We start from the raw sequence: 23,869 nt of genomic DNA on the forward strand, positions 1-23,869 counted from the left end.
TACTGTTCTAGGTAGTTTTCTCTGTCCTACTGAGCCTGGAAATGCTGTATCACTTAAGACAGCAAGTCTTTCTGGCTACCCTGATGCCTTGTGCCACAAAGTCAAGCTGGTGTAGCATTGGTTAGGACAAGCAGTGACAGTCACAAAAGACCACCTATTCTATGATTCCATTTATATGAAATGTCCAGAAGAGGCAAATTCACAGACATAGAAAGTAGAGTAGTGTTTTCCAGGGTCTGGGGAAAGGAGACTGAGGGAAGGAGTAAGGGGGCAGAGATGCAGGGAATGGCTAAGGAGAATGGTGTTTCTTTATGAGGCAATAAAAAAAATCTAAAATTGATTGTACTATGTGAATACACTAAAAACCATTAAATTGTATACTTTAAATTGTTGAATTATATAGTATGTAAATTATATCTCAAGCTGTCATTCAAATATATGTGTATATATACATATATACATTATATATATGTGTGTGTGTGTATATATACATATTTTAACAGCCCTAATTTTCTCTTCCCCATGCTACACACAAAGACACGTGCACCAACTCATGATCATTGGCAGGTTAATTACAGAGGCCCAATTACATGTATGAATGGCACTCCAACCACGTCACTTGTGACCACTTTAATACTGGCCCGAGCGCTCCAGCTCCCCTGCACCAGAGACATCACATCGTCCCGGGCAGATGGCACCACCTGGTGGCCATCACAGGAAATCCTTTTGGGATACCGCCGCACTACCTCCTCTCTCGCCATTCTTTCCTGTTCTTCCAGCTTCAGGTCTCAGTTAATTCTAGTTGAGGTAATCTCCAATTTATATGGAAGCACTCCTTTTCATCGCTCCTCTAAACTCTTGCCTCAATCTTCCTCTACGCTGCTAAACAGCTTAAAGAACTGTAGTTTTAAGTCTACGTGTGAAGATGGAAAGAAACGAATCTTAAAGTGGATAGATACAAATTAGATCTAATAAAGAAGCAATGCATTGTATTAACAAACATCTCAGAGACTAAGAAAAGCAAATAGCTATATAATAGGAAGAGACGTTCTGTTTCACTGGTAATCAGATAAACACAATGAGATGCCATTTTTGCCTAAAAAGGTAATACTCATAGTTAACAAGTGAGACAAGACGCCCACGAATGAGTGAGAGAGCACAGCCACGTAAATCCAACTCTCACAGAAAGCAACCGGACAGTATGTAGGAAACGGAGCCTAAACAATAGGTGCAGAGCTTGACCCAATTCTTCTTCTCTTTTTTTTTTTTTCCAACTGAATTAGTCTTTTTTATTCTCTTGGTAATCTCCTCCAGCTACTACTTCCGTTGTAGATGATGAAATGGGTAAGGCCTCACTTCAGATGTCGGCACTGCTATGAGCATAGTCTTTCCCTTTATTGCAACTCACAGTCAAAACCTTTGATTTTTTTTTTATATTCCAGTCCCAGAAGTAGTTTCCACTGTAGAAGTTAATTGATGAGTCTTATTCTTTCTAGTAGTAGCTTACAACCAGGCTCTAGCTTCTCCACGAACATTACAGGATGAATTTAGTTTAAATATGTATTAAACTAAAAGGCATTCTCTCAAATGAGTTTAAATGCATTTTATTTTTAGAGAACCTACATGACATGTTTTTCTTAAAAACAATGCCTCCACTCCAAATAAATCACGGTCAAAATAAATGAAGATCTCAAGATGACATCAGTCCCATTTGTCTTAAGTCCTGGTGTGTGGATGACAAGCAGGAGCCAGTTATGATGACAGGTGATAGATCCAAAGTAATTGCCAAATTTGTTAACATTCTTCCATTTCTAAACCATCCTTAAAGAAAATCATATATGGGGTCACACCATCCTCACGGTAGTCAAACAGAGCAACCATGCCATCTGGATTCATGTTTTCACCAATAAAGAACTGGTAGTTTTTGAAATTAGCAAGGATGTGCTTGATTTGTTCTGCAGCGCTGTCATAAAAGGTTTTACTCTTTCTGGTCTCTGTTCTTCAAGTTTGCCTTTGATTGATTTCATGTAATCTTTGATGTACTTCTTGTAGGCTTCTTTTGTGAAACTTGTTTCCTGCAGGTGATGGTTCATGACAATATCGACACCAGGGATTACTGTGCTTTCGGTACCTTCGCCCTCAGGGACTTCAGCGGAGGCATTTTCACCAATGAGCGAGTCATCAATGTTACCTTCTGTCCTACTGACCATCTTCCCCTCCACCTCCAGGCACAGCCCGTCTGCGATCTCCTGGATCTTGTAGATGTCAGAGAACATCTCATCGTGGCTGATGAGATCCCGGTAGATAATCATGATGGCAGCTGACGGGAGAGGATGGCGGCGCTAGCGTAGCAGGAGCCCGAAGCTCGGAGCGAGCGCTGTGCAGCCGGAGCGGCGCTGCGGGGAGCGGGGAGCGGGCGGAAAAGTCTTCTTCTTTTCATAGAAACATATACCCCAGAGAATTTATCAAGACTGTACACAAAAGTTTATGCAAAATATGTTCATTGAAGCCATGTTTATGATGGGATAAACTGGAAGAACTCTAAATGGCCAACATTTGGAAAAATGATGGGTAAATTGAGGCATAAACATTTAATGAATACAGCTACTAAAAATAATGACATTGATTTGTTATAATATAGAAATAGGCTCTTGATATCATATTAAGTATAAAAATAGAGATCAAAGATTTACTGTATGATTTTAAAAACTACCTATGTTTGCATAGAAAACAGACTGGAAGAAAACATAGCCAAATGTTGAAAGTAGGTATTTCTAGGTGGTAAGATTATAAACAATCTTTATTTTCTAAATGATCCACAACAGCTTTTATCATCTTCATCATAAGAAAAAAAATATCGAAACATAAGTAATCCATATAGCATCCTTAAAGATACCCCCAAATTTCCCTCCAAGTGTGTGCTGGCAGAAAAAATAAAGCCTCTAGAGCCATGGGTCTCTATAGGGAGTCTGGTTTTGATCCTCAGAGGACATCTGACAAATGTCTGCTCATGCAGACATTTTCTGTTATCACAACTGGGGGAAATGGTACTGGCATCTAGTGGGTGGAGGCCAGGGATGCAGCCTCCACCACAAAGGATGATCTGACCCAAATGTAAATGGTGCTGAGGGAGTAACCCTGCCCTGATTTGAACCCAGGTCCTTGGCCCCTAAGTTGTTCCATCTTGGCATGCTGCTTACCCACCCTAAACCTCAACTTTTCCTTGTAAAATAGAATCATCTGCATATGATTTCCGAGGGCAAACTCACAACATATAAAGTGTTTGGCACATAGTAGATACAAAATAAATATTTGCTTCCTTTTCCTACAACACTATGACTCAATTTGGTATTTCCCTTTGCTAGTTATAGCAAACTTTTGCAATTATAGAAAGAATATGTTCTACATTTTCAATTATATCTCAATTATCCATTTCAAATATAATTGTGGAGTTAGTCAGGTAAGCTTTGCTGTGCTCTTCCCAGATTCTAGAGCTTTAATATCAGGTTGATACCATGAAAAAATTAAACTACTGGCTGTACAATATTGATTGCCAAAAACCCATGGAGACAAACGTCTTAAGTTGTAGGGGTAATCGAGGTGAAAAGCTGACCTCCTTTTGGGGTCTGCCCTGCAGTCAGAAGGGCTGAGTCTGGAGAGGACCCGAGAGGGGTGCAGGGCACTGAAGGACAAGAGCATGGGTATGATGTGTGCCTCTCATTACCCACCAAAGCTACATGTGAATGACCTCGGGCTCATGCAGTCATCTGGATTTGTTGGATTTTTTTTCCTCTGCTGAATGAGCTCTATTAATAGATCTAAGCTAGGTTCATTCTTACTGCTTCTCCATCAGAACAGTGCTGGATACCTGATAGAGCTGTGGGCCATTCTGCCAGTTATCTCTCAACTCCTTTGGCTAGACTGGGGAGAAGCTGGTGGTCATTCACACAGTCTCCTTGATGTCCAAACTGAGTGGGGGAGGTGATCTGACCTGCCTGGGAGCATGGACTCATTGGGGCAGGGTCAGAAGATGACCTGGGTGGGGAGGCAGGCTGCAGGAGGAAGGTCTGGAGGTACTGATAACTCTCTTTTGTCAGAGCCACGGATCTGGCAAGCTGGGAGTAAGCTGACCACTCCCTGCCAGCAGGTACCTCTTGCCTGTCCACAGCCCAGACCCCTAGGCACCAAAACTGACTATAAAAAAAAACCCAGAGGCACGTACCAGGCTCCAGTGTGCTGTATACAGACCTAGTTAAATGATAGATGACTGCCAAAAATTCTATTCGCTGACCACACATGCAAAAAAAAAAAAAAAAAAAATCCTTCCAATATTAGTATTATGTATCATATACTGTCAGAATAACTGCTGTTTCCTCTCCTTCTGTTGCAAACATTTTCAGACAATAGCACCTGCATTGCTGCCATGTTTTTGCACACTTCAGTGACCAAGGGCGATTCAGAGTCTGGACAAACTCAGCAAATAGTCCCTCCCATCATCTGCTGAGGATTTTTTCTTTCTTTTTTTCTTTCTTTTTTTTTTTTTAAAGGAAAGCAAGCAAGATACAGAGAAGGAATCCACTGATGCAATTCAGGAGACAAGCATCTTAGGTCGTTTACAGCAAAGGGACTCTTCCCAGCAGGCCCATCCATTCCTGCTGCTCTGGAGGAAAACGTTAGTCACTCATATCTTGTCCAAACCGTGCAGGGCTTGTTGACACAGGCCTGCGGAGCTGTCGTACCAGAAAGATGGCATCAGGAAGGTCCCCTGGGCCTCTGCAGGGCAGGCTAGCCTCCTGGCATGGCTGTTTCCTCAGCCATAATCTCTGTCGCATGCAAAGAAAAACTTGAACAGGCCACTGGGAGAAATGACCAGTAGTGCCAGGAGCCTGCCACAGATCCCTTCCGGCAAGGCCTATCACCATGGTCATTTTGGCCCTGGATAAGTATCACTCTGTCTTGGTCAGAAACTTTTCCTCCTGCCACTCACTGCACTGACACCCACTGGGAACATGGGATGGTCTAACTTGCCATGAGAGGTCCGTGTCTGACACTCTGGGAGCTTATAATCAAATATGTCCAAGTGAACGATCACCTGGAAAAGGTGGCGCTCCTCAAGGAAAGATCATTTCACAGATTATCCAGCACATGCTGTGCAGTACAGGAGGCACATTTCTCTTATTATCTCTCTGACAGTTGTAAGTGCTGAGTCACTGAAGAAATACCTACCTCCATCTCCAGAGATCCCAATGGTGCTGGTGCCATCTGTGCATGCATTTGGCCAATACAAAGGGAAATAGCCAACCCACCGTCCTATCCAAAACCACTGCTACCACCCCTGCTGACTTCGAGGGTATCCCTAGATTTGGGGCAGCCTTTTTATCTGCAAGGACAGATAGGTGTTACAGGACATTCTATAGGCAAGGTGCAGAAGGGAGGCTGGAGCTTCCCAGGTGAGCTTAGGGCCCTGAGTAATGTAGACCATGTGCCCCTGCGCCCAGAAAGTAGAGAAACTTGGAGACAAGCCTTAAATGTGTTCAGCCTTCCCTGCCACCCTCCCTTCCCCATAACCACCCTCCACTCAACACACACTGGTTAAAAAGTATGTTTCTTTTCATTTCTCCCTGCCTGAAGCTGAATCTGTATCATCTCCATCCTACCCCTCCTCAAGGAAGTCCAGCTCAAGTTTGATCTGTGACGTCTTCTCTGGGGCCAATGCCCTATCCCCCTCTTGAACTCCAGTGGTGACTGTCTGATCCACATACAGGGTTCTCAGCTTCTATCTAGTACATTGCAGCTGTGCATTTTAAGTTTGATGCCCCTTTCCCCGCCTAGGCTTTAAGTTCCTTAAGCAAGGGCTGCGAGTCATGGTAAGAGATGATGGACGGGGCCAGCTACTCCTCTTTGCCGTTCCCTGGATATCAGTTTGTATCACATCCTTTTAGCTGGCCCACCTCCCTGGGGTGAGGCGCTGCATGAAAACACTTTGTTACCCCGATCTTTGTTGTGTTCTTGTATTCTTATACCTCTGGATGCCACTAGACTCAAGTACCAATGGAACACGCTGTCAGGGAATGGGAAAGCAAGGGGGAAAGCAGTCAAATTCTGTTCCATTCCTGATTTTCTGTAAACATGCTGAATTCCTCTGGTCAGAGTTTAACCTTTCCTGAAAGGTTAAAAGAAGATAGTGTCTGATGGAGATCCTATATAAATAAGCTAGATGCATGTTTACGGGTTTTAAAACATATCAAGGCCACAGTTCCTGGCATGTAGTAAGCACTCGATAATTACTCATTGAGTAACTAAAAGTGGAAATGTATTAGATAATATTTTGATAGACTATTCTGTTCAAGGAAACGTATTCATTACGGGCTACCAGAGACGCCCGCAAGAGGACAGTCTGTTCTCAAACCACTGAGAGCAAGCTTTTCAATTCTGCACAACTTTCTTCCACTGACATCTGTTATATCCACATGGACACGTTTCACTTTTGGCTTGGCAGCTGAATCATGGTCTCCTTCACTTTAAACCTGCTTCCGTAACCTATTTCATGGCAGAATACAACACTTGTAAAGTCCCAAGGGCAGGAAGAGAACAGAGCAAATCTGAGTACGAACAAGTTGCTATTTGTGAGTGTTCAGAAAGCATCCATCCTGACTAGAGTGACATGTTCCTGCTAAGGTCAACACCAATACAGGGCAGAGCACGGCCAGGCGGGAAACTGATTCTGCCAAAGTTTAACATGCAACTACTGGGGGCAGTTTTCTGAGGCCACAGTTAAGAGAAGGACACAGGGAACCTAAGATAGAAAGATAGGACTATCTTCCAATCCCAAAGCCACTTACACTTGGAAATATGTCTAGGAGGATGAGAGAATTAAGGACCATGAGAATGATGCTTTGCACCTGTGTGCCATTTAATACTTTCCAAAATACTTTTATATACATTATTTAATTTGACTGCCCTATCAACCCTGTGAGATAGACTGGACAATTTATCTCCATTTTTAGATTGGGAAGCTAAACTTTGCAGGACTGAAGGGGCTTGTTCAGTGCCACACAGCTGGTCTGAGCTAGAGCTAGAACCCCAGGGCATCCTGCCTGAGTGCTCGAACCCCAGGGCATCCTGCCTGAGTGCTCGAAACCCAGGGCATCCTGCCTGAGTGCTCTTCCTGCTATGCTGTACAAACCCCATTCCCTCACAGCCCCCACCGCCAGTGCCCCTTCCTCTACTGACATCACACAGCACACCATGGTCAAAAGTGCACGCTCAGTTATATTTGTGGTACAAAACTGTGGTCTGCTAAACCCTTCCAGCCGCCTTCAACAGTCTTTTTTATGAACCGTGGTGCCCAAGGTATTTGCACCAATTGGTTCCAAGAGGGCAGTTTGTCAGAAAATTTGCTTCCAGAAGCTGCACGTCCCTGAAACACCATCCGCCCAAATCCACATGTGGTTTACCACGACTCCCAGCATCGCTATAGTTTCTCAGCTAAGTATCACAGGATTGTACTACACTACTAGGATAGAAGGCAGCTGGTTGAGGGGGAGCATTTAAACCTAACACAGCTGTCCTGCCAACAGGACATTGAACTTGTAAAGCTCAAGCTGCACCATTGTGGGCAATGTTAAACTTTTTTAACCTTTCTAAAGGCTGTATCAAATAAGACAGAATATAGAAAAGTATTTCTGCAAACCATAAAATATATAAAATTTAGTTACCACAATTCCACTTCCTACATGTGCCGGATCCACTTTGTCAATTACCTGTGGGAAATTGTTGATTGTGGCTTCCCTGGTGACTCAGCACACTTCCTGTTGCCTCCCTCTTTTTCCAGATGGCATACCTCAGGTGACATGAAACAGGGTCCCAGCTTGAACGCTCTGGGTTTTGAATAGATATGTCTGGGAGGACATCTGCCAGAAGCCTATTTGTATGAGGAACTGAGAAACCTCCCAGAGAAAGCTCACCCTGAAAGAAAGAGGGGTCTGGCTTGCCAACCCCGAGGTGGCAGGCAATAAATAATGCCTTAGTGGTCAATGGGAAGGAAGGGATTGTTTAGTACCTGTGGTTCCCAGTGTTTAGCTTTGTCTCCATGTGAATCCTACAGAAAGTTGTGGGGCAGAGGGGCAAAAAAATAAAGCTGTTTCCCTAAAAACTCTCTAATATTTGGGGGTGTCAAGGCACGCTGTCTTGGTCTATTCAGGCTACTGTAAAAAAGTACCTTAGACCAAGTGATTGCAAACAGCTGAAATTTATCGCTCACAATGTAGCGGCTGAGAAGTCCAAGATCAAAGTGCCTGCAGATTCTGTGTCTGGTGAGGGCCTGTTCCTCACAGATGGCTCCTTCTCACTATGTTCTCCCATGGTGGAAAAGGCAAACAAGCTCCCTCTGGCCTCTTTAATAAGGGCACGGATCCTATTTGTGAGGGTGAAGCCCTCATGACCTAATCATTCCCAAAGACCCCATCTTTTAATACTGTTGCACTAAGGATTAGGTATCGACATATGAACTTGAGGGGACACAAACATTCAGACCGCTGAGGGGATTTCCCATCGCCCTCCCAAGTCAGCACCCACTACAATAGGACACCCTGAGGCTGCACAGCTTGGGGGCACCCACCAGCTGTAATGGGAGACAATCATGGCTGAAGGGCATGGTGGTGCCCGACTTAAAGGGGACAAGGGGAGGAAAAGGGGAAAATGCGTTAACTGTCCCACGGAAGTGGACCAGTTCATTATGCTCAGGATCATACATGGCATATGCCCTATAATCTCCAGAAATGTTTAGGGCACTTTCCAGGAAGTTGCAGTCCTAAGGGACAAAGTATGAGAAAAGCCAGTGACGTTTAGGTTATTACTGTCAAAATGCTCCAGATTTATTTACATGTTGTGAGGCTGGATAATCTTGACTGGAATAACACTAGTCCCCACTTGCTGGTGTCTCAGGGGTCCATGGTTGTTTCAAGGGAGCAAACATGCCAAGGTTGTTTCAACAAATATTTAGTGAGTGTTATTTGCCTGGCTCTGTCTAGGCACTACAGACACAAAAAGCAAGGCAGACATTGTGTGCGCATTTGCAAATCTCACAGTCTAGTGAGGAAGGCAAGCCATTCCCCATCATAAATGCCAATTCACAATGAGGCTAAAGCAGCAAATACAAAGAAGTATCAGCAATGAGCCCTGGAGTGAGGATCATCCTTAAGGATAAACCTTGACCACAATTTGGTCAACGTTTAACCCTTTCTGAATCTGTACAGTACCTATAATCAACTAGATCAACTAGCTAAAGAAACAGTGTGATGTGCTGGACAGACAGAAGAGGAGAACACCAGGGTTCAGCTCAGGTTCTGATCCCACAAATACTAGCTGTGCTCTGGATGGAATGTTTGTGTCCCTCCTAAAATTTACACTTTGAAGCCTAATCCCCAAGGTGATGGTAATAAAAGAGGCCCCAGAGAGCTCTCTCATCTCTTCTGCCATGTGAGCACACAGTGAAAGACAGCCATCTATGAATCAGGAAGCAGTCTCTCCCCAGGCACAGAATCTGCCAGCACCTTGGTTTGGACTTCCCAGCCTCCAGAACTGTGAGAAATAAATGTCTGTTATTTCAGGCACCTAGTCTATGGAATTTTTGTTATAGCAGCCTGAACAGACCATAGGACAAGTTGTATCCCTGATAAGTCACTTCTCTCAGTTTCTTTTTCCACATCTGTAAAAGTTGGCAAGGAGTACTGACCCTCCTTTCCTGCCTCCTGGAAGTGTTTGTGAGGGTAAGCATGACACTGTGCATGAAGACAGTTTGAGAACCAGATTGCATAAAGAGGGATTCAAAAGCAAAATACTGTTATTTATGTGGGGTATAATAATTTTCCTTAGAAAATGGGGGCTTGATGACAACTGTGTTACTTAATTTTATTCCCCAACACCCTATTATTTGCCAGCCTGCCTAGGACATAGTACTCAGTTGTGTAGTCATACACCAAACACTAGATTTTTATGTAAAGGTATTTAAATAAGTGACATTTAAATCAGAGGACTTTAACAAAAGCAGATTACTCTCCATAATGTGGGTAGACTTCATTCAATCAGCTGAAGGCCTTAAGAGAAGAGATGGAGGTCCTCTGAAAAGGAAAGAATTCTGCCTCTGGACTGTCTTCAGACTCAAATCATCAACTCTTACCCCAGTCTCCAGTCTGTCTTACAAAGTTTCAACTTGCCAGCCCCCACAATGATATCAGCCAACTCTTTAACTATCCCTCCCTCTATATATACGTTTCATTGGTTCTGTTTCTCTATTTCTCTAGAGAACTCAGGATTTACATCTGGTTCTAGTGAGTTCCAGGAAAATATACTGGGGCTCAGACTTGCCCAGGCTCCAACCCATATAGAAGTGAACATTTCACAGCATTATTCTACAGACAACTGGCATAGCAATTAATAGCTGCTATACAGTAAACTTAATTTCAGGAGTTGTTATCTGGTTTTCTGTGTCCCTCTTTGGCATTCTGAGATAGTCACATTTTATATAAGGAATGGACTAAAGATCTCATGTGATTGCAAATTCACAAAAATTCAAGAACCTTCCTAATTGAGAATGATGACAAATTCTGCTAGTCATTACTTAGAATTACTAAGCCTACTACTTTGAAATTGTGATTCTTGACAAATTGTTATTTGTGGAAGATTCACATTACTTCACAGTTTGTGCATTCAATAATACCGTACTAACATTTTATATTGCACTGTTTCAAAGACACATAAAATGTTCATATAAAATTCCCCAACACCCTATTACGATTATTTTCTATTTTTGTTCTAGGTTTATGCTTCACTAAAACATTAATTACTATTAAGCAAGATATAAAATAGACAAAGATGCAACGGTTTAGATCTTTTGATCTACAAGATAACTAGGAGTTATAAAAAGTAAATATTAAAAGTTTATACCATAGTGAATAACTAATAGAATTATAAAAGTTAAAAATAGTGTTGTCCAAAATTTTAAAACATCAAAAGACGTATCAATAAGGGGTATGAAATGCATAAGCTGGCAAAGAAAAGAGATTTGGGACACTGCATTTCATTCTTGTATGCTTATCTTAATTGAACAGGTGGCGAGAATTAGTACAGTGCTTGCAGACACCGCCAAACTTCTCCGTACGCCAGCACATCTTTGCCACTTTCCTTTTTTCCCAATGGAGGAAAGAAAGACCTGAGACCCAGACCTTGCCCTGTGCTCCAGTCCTCGTCCTCTCCCACCTCCTGAGTTGTCTGCTCCCATCCCACGCCTTCAACTCTCCCTTTCTGCTGGTTCTTGGCAATTAGCACTTCAGCAGGTTCAATCTCTCACATCCTAAAACAACAACCTTCACAGAAACCTTCCTCAGCTCTAAATCACTCACCCTCCCCTAATCCTTCCACAGCTATTATTCATCTCCCCTTTACCGGACATTCTGGAAACACATTTATACGTTGTATCTTCTTCCTTCTTTCCCATTGTCCCCTCAGTGCACTGCAGCGTGGGGTCGGCCCCCTCTACTCCCCAGAGCCGGCTTTGCCCAAAGCCCCCGCAAAGTAGTAACTTCTGTGTTGCTACCCGCAGTGAACACTTGACACTCAGTGGTTCTTAGTATTTCACGTGACCTCTCCGCTCATCCTAACAATGGCAACCACTGCCCCTTGTTTACATTACACTCTTTCTGGTTCTTCTCCTTTCTGCCTGATTTATCCCAGTTTCCTTTGTGGATTCTTCATCTACCTGGCCTTTGTCTTAGGTGCCCTGTTGTTCTCGATAGCCACCCAGGGTGACCCCATCCATTCCTGCAGCATCATCCACCACTAACACGGGGATGACTCTGAAATCCTTCCCTTCCCCAGACATCCCTCCTGTGCCATATACATCTAAGTGCCTTCTGGACACCCAGGGCACCTCAAACACACACAAACATGTCATCATGTTCATCTTTCCTGTCCTGTCCCCCTCCCAAAAAGAACCTCCTCTGTTTCTTTTAAATTTCTCATTACTATCCACACAATTGCTCAACAGAGAAAACTGAAAATCATCCAGAGACTTTCAGGACTGAAGTTGTAACCCCAAAGCCGTGGGCCAAACTGGGGGCCCAGTTGATTCAAAGTTGGCCTACAAACCAAACCCAATGTTCTCATTGGTTCCTCCAGGGAGGGGATAACCTAGAAACAGATTTTAGTCAAGCTGTATGAGTCAAGAGTCAGCTGCACTAATTTCTCCAGCTGCAGAGATAGACTAGCCAGAAACAGAGTCCGCTACTCTTCAAGGTTTGCTTCACCCTCCTATCCTCAAATGGAGGCAACTGCTGCCACCCTGTGGCAAAGCGGAGGCACTGCAGAGAGAACCTAACCAGAAACTTGAATCCCCGACTTTTTTTTTTTTTTTTTTTAATGATTTACATTATAAATCCCCTACTCTTCAAGGTTTGCTTCACCCTCCTATCCTCAAATGGGAGGCAACTGTTGCCACCCTGTGGCAAAGCAGAGGCACTGCAGCTTCTTTACCAAGGCCAGAGCCTGGTGGAGTAGAGGCTCCTAGGATCTGCCTCTTCAAGTAGCCTATCTTCTATAGGACTCTTTCTCTACTCGATATTTATTAAGAAAATAACCTTGGGTCTCTACTTCTAAGTGAAAAATTTGAAGTCCAACAGTGTTATAAAAAAGAACCAGAGTATTTTAATGTTTGGCAATATGGATTTTAAATTATTCAGAGCCATCAAATGCTAATGTTGATACATTTCTATCTTAATGGCTAGATATCTGTGTTATCACAGTACTAGGTGGCTGGTGGCCTAGCACTGTGGGGAAAATGAACAGCTGGCACTGAGCAGCCCATCTTTTACCTGGGGCTGTTAATGTTCTGAAAACGAAAACACATTTTCTGGTTGGATTCATCCAAGGCCATTATCAGTGTCAGCTGGCACGACCAGTTCTGACTCCCAGGAGCTCCCCTGTCACGGCCCATGGTTCTCCGAATCGGTCCCTTGGACAGCTGGTGGCTTCACTTGTTTCTGGGGATAATGCAACAGCAGTAGCCATTTAGCTATGTCTTGGAGACCAGTGAGCAACTCTGGGCTTGGGAGAAGATGGTTACTGCTGAAATACGGGACACACGGAAGCATGTCTGAACTGTATTGCTAACTAATGAATAATTAAAAATAAGATTGGGGCAAGCCGCTTAAGATTGAAACATGTTGTCAATAATCCACAAAGTGAGAGGAGGAAGGCCTGTAATTCAGTTACTAACGGCATCCACTGATTGCATCTAAGAGTGGGATGGAACCTCATTTTATTTTTATTTTTCAAACACCAACTGGAACCAGAGAAGCCTATTTTATTTGAGAAAACTAGGCTTAGAAAGTTGCCAAGATTACACACAGCTAGAAAATAGTATGGCTACAGCTCAACCCCAGTTCTCTGCCGTAAACATACACACTCTTTTCTTCACGTAATGCCAAGTAGGTCCCTGTTTGTCTTTGTGTTTTTATTTGCTTTGGATTAAGAATTTACACATTTGAAAGATGCTCCTTAGCAAGCTGTTTTTAAGGCACCCTTGGGGAAGTTAAACATAACCCCAAATCCTCTCTGGATGTTTTGGCAAAGGCTTCTACCCCTTAGAGCTATTAATGACCAGGAGGCTGGCTACCAGAGTTGAGGAGTCTTCCAAAACTTCTTGTCTAGTTGGCCCTCTGCTGGTTTAGTGCCAGGACTGCAAAAAGTCCTTCCGGCCCCTTGGGCAGTGCTGTACAAAGGGCGCGAACCTTGCACCATGGTGATCACAGTTACAGTCAATTCTAGGTAACAGACATTTTCGCTCAGCACATTATCACTGAGCTCATGACAAAAACTTCTAGGCAGAGATCTTTAAAAACACAGAATAGAAATGGAGTATTTTCCTTGGACTTAAAGGAAAAAAGTCTTCCCAGATCCAGAGGTAAAGTAGGATTTACATCCTTACTCCCATTAGATATATTTCCCCCTAATGGTGTATATTAATTCCTGAAATATTTACTGAACGTTTACTATGTACCTGGAATATAATGCAGTTAATAAACAGATATAGCCTGGTGCAGCTTAAATGCCAGTGGAGATAAACAATAAGAAAACAATGATTATAAATGACAAAAAATGCTATGGAGCTTAAAAAAGGGGGGGACACTGCAACAGAGAATGGAGGAGGGTGCTACTCAGGGCAGTCAGGCAGGCTCTGTGTGGGTGACTTTGAAACTGAGACCTCAACAGGAGGATACAGCTGCACAAAGAGTGGGAGGAACAGCCTGTGTTGATAGCCTTGAGGTGGGCAGAGGCCGGTGTGACTCAGGGCCAGGATGCATGGAACAAAGTAGGGGGTATGATGGACAGGAGCTGTGGGTCCTCACAGGTCATAGCAAGAAGGGTTATATTTATTCAGGGTGCAATGGGAAGCCACCACCAGTGGAATTGTAACTATGGAGGTGACACTAATATGGTTTAAACTTTCAACGTTAAACTCTGCCCTTCCAGTAAAGAACAATTGGAAACAGATCGAGAATAGAAGCAGGAAGATGAGTTAGGAGGCGATTTCAAAACTCCATGCCAGACACGATGGTATCTTGGACCAGGGTGTCTGGAGTAGAGCTAGGGAGAGGCAGACAGGCAAACTGCATGTGTATTTTAGAGACATAAATGAAACATATTACTTAAAATTGAGGCATGAAGTGTGATGCAGAAAATCAAGGATTACTGTAGGTATTTAGTTTGCCTATATGGCTAAGCAGCGGCACTATTTATTTAGACAGAAAAGACAGATATGAACAGGTTGGGGAAGGTGGTATTAGAGAAATCAGGATTGAGACCTGGCAATTAGCAATTAGTGTAAGCCTCTGGATATACAAGAAAGAAGTGTGGGCTTACTGAGACCAGCTCAGCCATAGAGACCCCCACCCACGCGGCATTGAAGGCATTAAAAAAGCAGACACCCAGATAGAACAGCAAAGTGGGACTATCCAGGGACCAACAGGCTTCAGAGCTGAGAGTCTCAGGGGCCGACAGCATTCTGGGCTGAGGGCCTCGAGCAGACTCTGACCCACGTATTTATTCTCCCTGAACAGGTGATTATTATTAACAGCAGGTGTCCTGTGTTTTCTCATAGAACCAAGAAAAACTAGGTAGGCAGCTGGTGCCTGCTCACCACTGATCAAGGACAAACCAGAAAGTATTCACGATGGAGCCACGGGGGCAGAATCACATATCCCGCGCTTAAAGAATTGTTTTAACCTGTGTATGATATACATCTGTCTGCTACTTTAGAATGCCCCAAGCAGTTTTCCGCTTGGCGTGGGGAGGGGGCAACCAGGTTTTCCTTGCTATCGTTCTTCTTAGCAAACAATATATTTTATCATATACTCAGTATTTCTCAACATGGGCTGGAATACAAACACTGGAGTCACCAGCCAGAAAATGGATTGAGAGTCAAGAGAATGACTGAGATCAAGTAGATAGAGAATTGAGGGAAATAAGAGAAGTGGACCCAGCACTGAGCCCTGGAGAACTTAACATTTAGAGGCCTCATTAGAGGAGCCAGAGAAACCTGCAAATGAAACTAAGAAATGGGTAAAGAAAAAAAGGAAAAAAAGAAAGCCCAATACTTATCTGTTTATTTACGGACTACGGTTCCTCACCCTGCTACTTTGATGTTCACGTTGATTCCCTCAGTACCTAAAACAGTGCCTGGCACTCAGTAAACATTAGTTGGTTTGATGAATGAGTGGCGAGAACAGTGGGCTACAGTGGACCAGGACAGAGTGAGAGGTGGAGAAGGACAATTGGCATGTGAGGAAAGGTTGCTGCGAAAGGCAGCAGAAAAATGGTACAGTAACGAGAAGAGATACGGAATCAAAGAAGAAAATCTCTTTTAATGGGTTATATGATACCTCACTGACCTAACAGTAATTTATACTGATAGTATATTCCTATACGAAAAGGCCAATTTATAATTTTATATTTGAGAGCAAACATACACATTTGTCAAAATCCATTGATGATACGATTAATTTATTGAAGTAGACAAAATAAGACAGATATTTGTCTTCTAAGTACCATGTGTTGGGTAGTGAACAACTCTGCCTGCAAGGAACTTAACGTCCAGTAATTATCTAAAGTGATGATGATTGCTTCTCTGGACTGGAACATTACCTGCTTACAGGTAAGTGAATTTAAATCCTACCCCTAAGCTGAACAGAAGCTTGTAGGAGTTAAGTAATTTACCCAAGGTCATATCAGTAATAAATGAAACTGGCATTTGAATTTGGGTGTCTCTGGCAATGGTTTGTGCTCATAATCACCATGTTAATGTGTGTTGAAATTCACAAAATACAGTATGAAGCTGGCATTCAAATTCAGGTGTCTTTGGCAATAATTTGTGCTCACAATCACCATGTTAAATCTATGTTGAAATTCACACCAGAATACAGTATTGCCATACAGTATGATACTAGAATATGTATATTCTTTCTGTAACAATTAAAAATAAACTTTTCCAACTTGGTTCTTCATAATAGAATCCTAAAATCCGTGTTGGAAGTGTATGGAAGATACTGCATGAGTCTGTCAGAGGGAATTAGCATGAGGGAGTGTGAGCAAAGATAGTGGAAATAAATGGATGAGGTGAAACAGTAACTCACTCACATGAATAAATGATCAGACCACCCAACAAATTAAATGCCAAGGTCCCAGACTGAGAAAAGCCTAGGCTTCTTATTTTGTTGCTTTTGCCCCAATCATCTTTGGACTATTCTCTGTTAGTTTTCATCCTAGCTATAGTGGACAATTCTAGGATGACTCCCAAGATTCCTACCTGCTGGGAGTATAATGAGATATCAGTCCCTTGTTATACGAAAAGGGTCATGGGATAGTCACTCATATTATAATCAGAAGGCTAAAGAGATCATATTATAAGCAGAAGACTAAAGAGATATTCTCCTGGCTATGAGAAGGCATCCGGCTTACAACCTGAGGCAGCCTCTAAGAGCTGAGGGGGGCCTTTGTTGGCCAACAGCCAGCAAGAGAAAGGGAACTCAGTCCTCCAATATAATTCAAATGGAATTCTGCCAGCAGCCTTAACGAGCTTGGAAGAGGACCCAAGCTGCAGCCGAGACGGCGTTTCTGGTCAGCACCTGAACTCTAACCCACACCAAACTCCTGAGCAGTGGAAAACTCAAATAATAAATGAGTGCCGTGTCAAACTGCTCAATTTGTGGTAATTTGTTACACAGTAATAGAAAACTAAAATTCAAGTCAGTATTCATCCTTTCCACAGACAGATAGGGGAGACTTAAGATTGCTATGTTAGCACATTATTCCCAGGGTTATAAGGGAAACAGAGTTAAATTCTGAATTGTCCTAATCCATGATCTTTTATATCTCTATGCCTTTTATTTTCTTTTAGCTTTTGTGGGTACATAACAGTTGTACTTCCATGCCTTTACACTCATAGTTCTCTGATGAATTCTTACTCAATCTTCAATACCCAGGTCAAATGTAGCTTCTTCACAGCAGCATTCCCTTATAGCCATCCCATCCACTCCTGAGCAGATTAAATTACTCCTTCTCTTTGCTTCACGGCAGCGGCTTGTGTGTACACCTATCAAAACACTTGCCAGGGTGTACTGTCATAACTTTTGATGTGTATCCCCGCTTTCCTCTCCACCCTCAGACCGTGAATCTTTAGGGCAGAGCTGTACCAGCCTCCTGCCTAGTGCCTAATATATCATGGGTAGTAGATTGTTGGATACTGAGAGAATGGGGTCTCTGGATAAACACAGGCTTTTGATGCCCTGGGAGTAGCTGTTTCTTTTCCAGCACAACTGATCAGGCCTCAGGTATTAGTGGAAACTTGGAGAGCCTTCTCCATGACAACAGCTTAGTGAATAATCAAGCACTTCCTGCCTTAAAAAGGTAGATACTGTTTATCTCAAAAGAGCTGGCCTGAAATATACAGGTGGGTTTGAAGCAACAGGTGACAGATGCTGAGAAGAATTGAGATTCTCCCCAAAAAGGATAACAGGAAGCTGTCTGATTTGTTCTAATTCAAGCCGTGTGCCAGGTTTGCATGCTTGCTGATTCAACTAATTTGTGTTAATCCACTTTTGAAATCAAATGTCAACCTAAACAAACCACAATCTCACAGAATTAGTTTTACTCAATGGCTTAATTCTATGGGTAACAAGATAAAAATGAGAATTACATATCAACAATATTCCTGGCATTCACAGAACTCTGGGGCAGACGGCATTTTTAGAAAATCACAGACTCAGGCAAAATAATGCATAATCAATCTGCAGGGAACAAACAGCATTTGCTTGGTATGTTTTTGGAGATAAATTCTCATTTTCCTTCGGACCCACTCCATGGGCAAATCCTTGAACTCTAAGGAAACGCTCCCTTGCATTTCACTTAAGTTAACCATGCTGCTTCTTTAGGATTCTGCCTTAGTGAAGAAGGAGATCATTCAGAATCAGAGGATAAAAAGCAAGGCATGGAAATAAGGAACCTATGCTGCATCACCAGCGCATAGGAGCTAGATTCTCTTTATAAACAAATCATTAAACCACAAATAAATGAAGTACTGCTTTTTAACATAAGTATTATGACCACAACCAGAAACCTGGAAAACTTCAGGGGGGAAATGTTCTTGCCACCCTAAAAGAATTTAATTATTCTTAATTTATTATTTAATAAAATTGTTAGATTTTAAAATATTTTCAAAAGCTTTCAGCATACACTCTTAATGTCAATACCTCTTTTGGCTCTTCCTGGGTATACTGGAGTCATTCGTAGGAATCAAGTCAGATCCTGTAGGTTCTACATGTTGAATCTCTTTTTCAAGTACTGGCTGGCATTAACTCAAAAAGCAGCTATCTAATGACACAATTTCCCTAAGATCAGCAGTGTGAAGAAAACATCAGGTCTGGGTTCTAATCTTTCTTTAGCGATAACACTAGATGCTCCTTCATTCATTCAACAAACATTAATTGAGCACTAATAATGTAGCAGACATTGTGCTAGGTACTAGGCCTACAGCTGTGTATCAGATAGATAAGGTCCCTGCTCTCACAGGACTCATATTCTCATGTGGGTGTGTATTTGTAATTATGTAGAAACTGTAGAAGAAGAAAAGGAAACCCATGAGAAAGTAGAGTCTCTTAAAAATTAGCTTCCTTCTCTGAAAAATAAAATGGGATAATAAAAGCATCTACTTATAAGGTTATTGTGAGAAGTGTGCAAATATATTATTTAAAATGCCAACACAAACTTCAAACCATCAGAACACAGTAAATACCTTCGATGCTCTGTGGGCCCACGAGATTCATGGCCTGGTGAGCTGGATATTCCACGCGGGGCCTGGCAATGCCCAATTGCTCCATAACACCATGAAGCAGCCTCTGGATATCTGTTTCTGAGACCCGGTCAGGGGTCCGGGGGCTGTAAGCAAATGTTGGAGTCCATCCAGATGCCAGCAAAAACAGTAGACCAGATAGCATGGTAAGGACCATCCTGGAGACCATTTTGAACCTGCAGATTAAGGACCAAATGTATACTAATTGGCTACAATTGGCAGTTGTGATAATACAATTATGATGATGCAACCACTCCAGGTTGTGGTTCAAGGACCCCCCAGAAAGAGACTGTAATAAGAAATCCTTAGAGGGTTGCTTTTGTCTTAAGTCTCCATGCTAGGCAGGACATTATTGCAGAAAGGTATGAAACAAAACAGTTGCGGGTATCCAATTCCCTCTGTTTGCATTCTTGGAAAAGCTAGGCTGGAATGGCAGTTCTCACTCATAATTTTTATCATCCTTGTAGCTCCCTGAAAGTTCTGCGTTATTCCTAACTTCACCACCCTCTCCCTCTCTTATTAAAACAAATAAACCAAAACTTGCTTCAATTCTGAGAAACAGATAGTGGCATCTTGAGTTTTCCCAGTCTCAGGGAAGAAAAGACTAACAGGAGGGAGTCAGGAAGACACAAATGGTAAAGCAGCACAGGAAGGTTGCGAGTGATGGCAGGAAAACATTTTAGCTTAGCAGACATCCAACACGTTGGAGATCCTGAAAGGAATGAAAATGCACGTTGCTTAGATCCCGCCCTGCAATCTGCTGGGGTAGATTGAAGTATGTTTGCTTAGCAACATGCTCAGCGATCGTGAGCAAGTCCCTCAGTTTCCTCCTCTGCAAAACGGGGATAATAAAAGCATTTACCTTACAGGGTTGTTGGGAGGATGTGTGTAAATACCTGGTAAGAGTGTGCCAGGCACAGAATGAGCCCCTATATTGCTATTATTGTTGGTAACACTAACTTACAGTTCTGGAGGTTAGAATCTGGGGAGGCAGTGGTGGTGAGAGGGAAAAAACTAGCTTGGGGGTGGGAGGGTCAACCTGTCCTAAATGTTGGCTTCTATGGTTATGTCTGCAAAACAAGGGAACATTATCCTTGCTGCTTAACCTGTTTGGACGGATGCTTCAGGCAGCAGCCTTGGAAACCCTCCTTTTTTTTTAGAGACGGAGTCTCACTCTGTCGCTCAGGCTGGAGTGCAGCGGTACGACCTCGGCTCACTGCAACCTCCGCCTCCCGGGTTCAAGCGATTCTCCTGCCTCAGCCTCCCGAGTAGCTGGGATTACAGGCGTCCACAAACACCCCCCGCTAATTTTTGTATTTTTAATAGAGACAGGGTTTCGCCATGTTGGTCAGGCTGATCTCGAACTCCTGACCTCAGGTGATCCACCCGCCTCGGCCTCCCAAAGTGCTGGGATTACAGGCGTGAGCCACTGCGCCCAGCGCAAACCCTCCTTTTAATCATTCTTCTACTGGGGATGGGGGACGGAGAGGTGGGAGGAGGGAAAATCGCGGATTTCCTTTACTGAAACAAAATACTCCGCCATTTCTTTTTCTGCAAAGGCCCTTTCTAGCCGCTAGATATAAAACCTCGCTCTCCAAAGAGCTGAGTAGCTGTTTAACAGCAAAATCTACAGTTGTGATGGAAAAGGCTGGAGGCAGGCGCGAGGCTCTCCATCTCCATCTTTCCCTAGTCCGCTCTGAATGCAGGATGCCTGTTTGACTTCCATGCTAGCAAACGCCGCTCTGATTTGGCGAACTACCCTATCTCCTCCCTCGGTACTCCCTTCCCCTTACTGACAGCCAAACATTCGAATCCCCCACCCATCCTTTGACCCCAGCCTCCATCTCAAGGATTTTAGCAGTACGCCCTCCCCCACTGGCGATGATACCAAATCTCGGGCTGGCGGCAGGCGGCAGGCGGCCGAGGCGACATCAAAGCTGTACTCACCGAGCGGCAGCCCGAGGAGGCTACTGCGGTATGGGTCCTGGTGGGGTCAGGCCTGGAGCGGGCGAACTGGTGAGCTCGTGCGTCACCTTCCTCCGCATCTTAGCTCCGCCCCAGCCCCTCCTCCAGCAGGTGGAAGTTGCCTCGTCAGGACTCCTCAGACTGCATCTCAGATAAGTGTGCCTCTCACCAAGGAGCCGCACAGCGTTTCGGCCCACACATTCTGCATACAAACCCCTTGACTATGAAATTTCCTAGAGACCCTCTTCCTCCATCGACCTCTGTGGAAGTCATTCACCTCCTTTCTCATTTCAATTACGATGTGCCAGGTCACCACTATAGCACACCTTTAATTTTGCCAACTTCTAGAACAGGGTTTGTTTGTTTTTTGGGTTTTTTCTTTTTAGTCTTTTAGTTTCGAGAGAAAGAGACAATGAATGGTAGAGTGATGAAGAAAAGATGAAGTCCTAAGAACTTTTAATTGTGGCTATAAGGTACATACTGCTCTGAGGGGCCTCTTACTGAGCAGGAAAACTATGGGGATATTTAATACCAGAAGCTAGAAGCTTTCCTTAAAGTTATAAACTTGAAAATCTGTAGAAATATTAGCTCTGTTATTTCTAAACTTCCACACAAATAAAAGTGTATCTTAAATTTTTGTTTAAAAAAACCATCAAGTAAAATTCCACTTTGGCCTGAAGAGAAACCATACTGCTAGCATACTACAGAAGTATGCCCAGGTAGTCCCAGATTCTTAAATGAGGGTTTATGGAGCACCTACTACGTGCAATCTTGAACATGAAAATTTGTTCAAATACTGAAATTGAAACGTAAAGCCATACAATAAATATGGCACTGCAAATTTCATCAAGATGGAGGATGAGTCAAGTACCTAGGGTCTGACAATAAGAAATCTGATGTAGAATCCTAGACAGCAAACCCATTATCATCTACAGCAATTTTATGCAATGAATAGAGGCTGGAAAAATTCATTTATGAGACACATGGCCTTTCATTTTGAAGCCAAGCCTCTTTCTCAGTGACTTTTCTTCCATGGATGCTCTTCTGCTTCTTGCTTTTTGTTTCAATGCATGCTAAATCAACAGGACTAACATTATCCGTTAAATGGCTCCAGGCTCACTGATGCATAGACTTCTTTCATTTCTGAATTTTACTTTGGTACTGTTCCTTGTTACCACTTTGTGGCTGGAAAAAAATGAAGTCACTATAATTTACTGCTTATACATCAAAATGCCTATTTTCATCTGAAATTTGGTATTTCAAAAATAAAACTTCATATTAAAGAGATTACAAAATTAAGGTCTAAATTCTGCCACAATTAAAAAAACATGATTATTAAAATCCTACATTAAATTCTTAGTGACCATAGTATAGAATGTGGCCAGTTATTAAGTTCTATGTATTTAGTGTTTGTTGCTTAGCAAGTAACCAAATTAATATTAGATCTTTATTTACAAGTATAAGACAAAGTGAAAAGAACCCAAGAGGTTACTGCACGTCCACTTTAAACTTTGTATATTTATATCCTGTCCTCAAATATCCCATGAAGTTAGCAACATTATCTCTAATTTGTATAAGAAAAAATAAACATTAAATCAAGTCTAAAACAAAACTTTTATGACTCTCCAATTACCATATCTTCAAGCTATTCACCTTGATTTTCCCTTAATACTTTGTATTGCAGCTTTCAGCTAACTAAAATGGTAGTCACATGTGGTATTTTTTTTTTTAAACAGACAATCTTCATTATTGATTCATTTCTCAGAAAAGCCAATTCAGGTGGTATGTACAGTTAAACCCCTATGACTTCTTACTGAATTAGTCTTCAAATTCAACATTTCATCCTTCCCTTCATGAATATAAAAAGATATTAATGCATTTTTAAAATTTAAAAATTGTTTAAAACAAGCCGGGAGTGGTGGCTCATGCCTGTAATCTCAACACTTTGGGAGGCCGAGGCGGCTGGATCATGAGGTAAGGAGTTCAAGACCAGCCTGGCCAACATGGTGAAACCCCATCTCTACTAAAAATACAAAAATTAGTTGGGCGTGCTGGCTGGAGCCTGTTAATCCCAGCTACTCGGGAGGGTGAGGCAGGAGAATTGCTTGAACCAGGAAGGTGGAAGTAGCAGTGAGTTGAGACCGCACCACTGCACTCCAGCCTGGGCGACAGAGCAAGACTTGGTCTCAAAAAAAAAAAAAAAAATTGTTTAAAACAGACAACGTATATCTGAGCATATGACTATTTTGTCTCTACTTACAATTAGAAATACCATAAACATCTACCAACCCTATTTGATAACAACAAGCTTTTATCTACAAATATTTTACATTTTACGTAAGTCAAATACAAATTCTGAGAAAGGATTGACTGCCAGGTAATAAATACAGAACAGGAAATAGCTTTGAAATAAAATGGATGTATTGTCATCAAGTAGAACCTAGCCAACCAAACATCAGAGGATTTGAAATTCCTTATACATACTTACACCGTAAGTCTGGT

At 42.6% G+C, this 23,869-nt stretch overlaps 1 protein-coding gene and 1 pseudogene across 4 annotated transcripts in view; both read right to left on the reverse strand.

Annotated features, from left to right (window-relative positions):
* The window catches only part of SCG5 (secretogranin V), a 53,010-nt gene extending 31,534 nt beyond the window's left edge, over positions 1–21,476 (reverse strand). For 2 of the 4 annotated variants that reach the window (XM_012465347.3, XM_012465345.3), the window contains exons 1-2: positions 21,291–21,476; positions 19,346–19,578 (exon numbers count right to left, since the gene is read on the reverse strand). In XM_012465347.3, coding sequence (XP_012320770.1) covers positions 19,346–19,578; positions 21,291–21,334 — 277 coding nt within the window. In that variant the 5' untranslated portion in view covers positions 21,335–21,476. The remainder of the gene's footprint in view (positions 1–19,345; positions 19,579–21,290) is intronic. The other 2 variants (XM_012465372.2, XM_012465366.2) reach the window with 2 other exon arrangements.
* On the reverse strand, positions 1,589–2,392 carry LOC105726083 (translationally-controlled tumor protein-like; annotated as a pseudogene).
* Positions 21,477–23,869: the final 2,393 nt, after the last annotated feature.

This window comes from Aotus nancymaae, unplaced genomic scaffold, assembly GCF_030222135.1.
Source record: "Aotus nancymaae isolate 86718 unplaced genomic scaffold, 86718_ANA_hifiasm-v0.15.2.pri h1tg000011l, whole genome shotgun sequence".
Classification (NCBI taxonomy): domain Eukaryota; kingdom Metazoa; phylum Chordata; class Mammalia; order Primates; family Aotidae; genus Aotus; species Aotus nancymaae.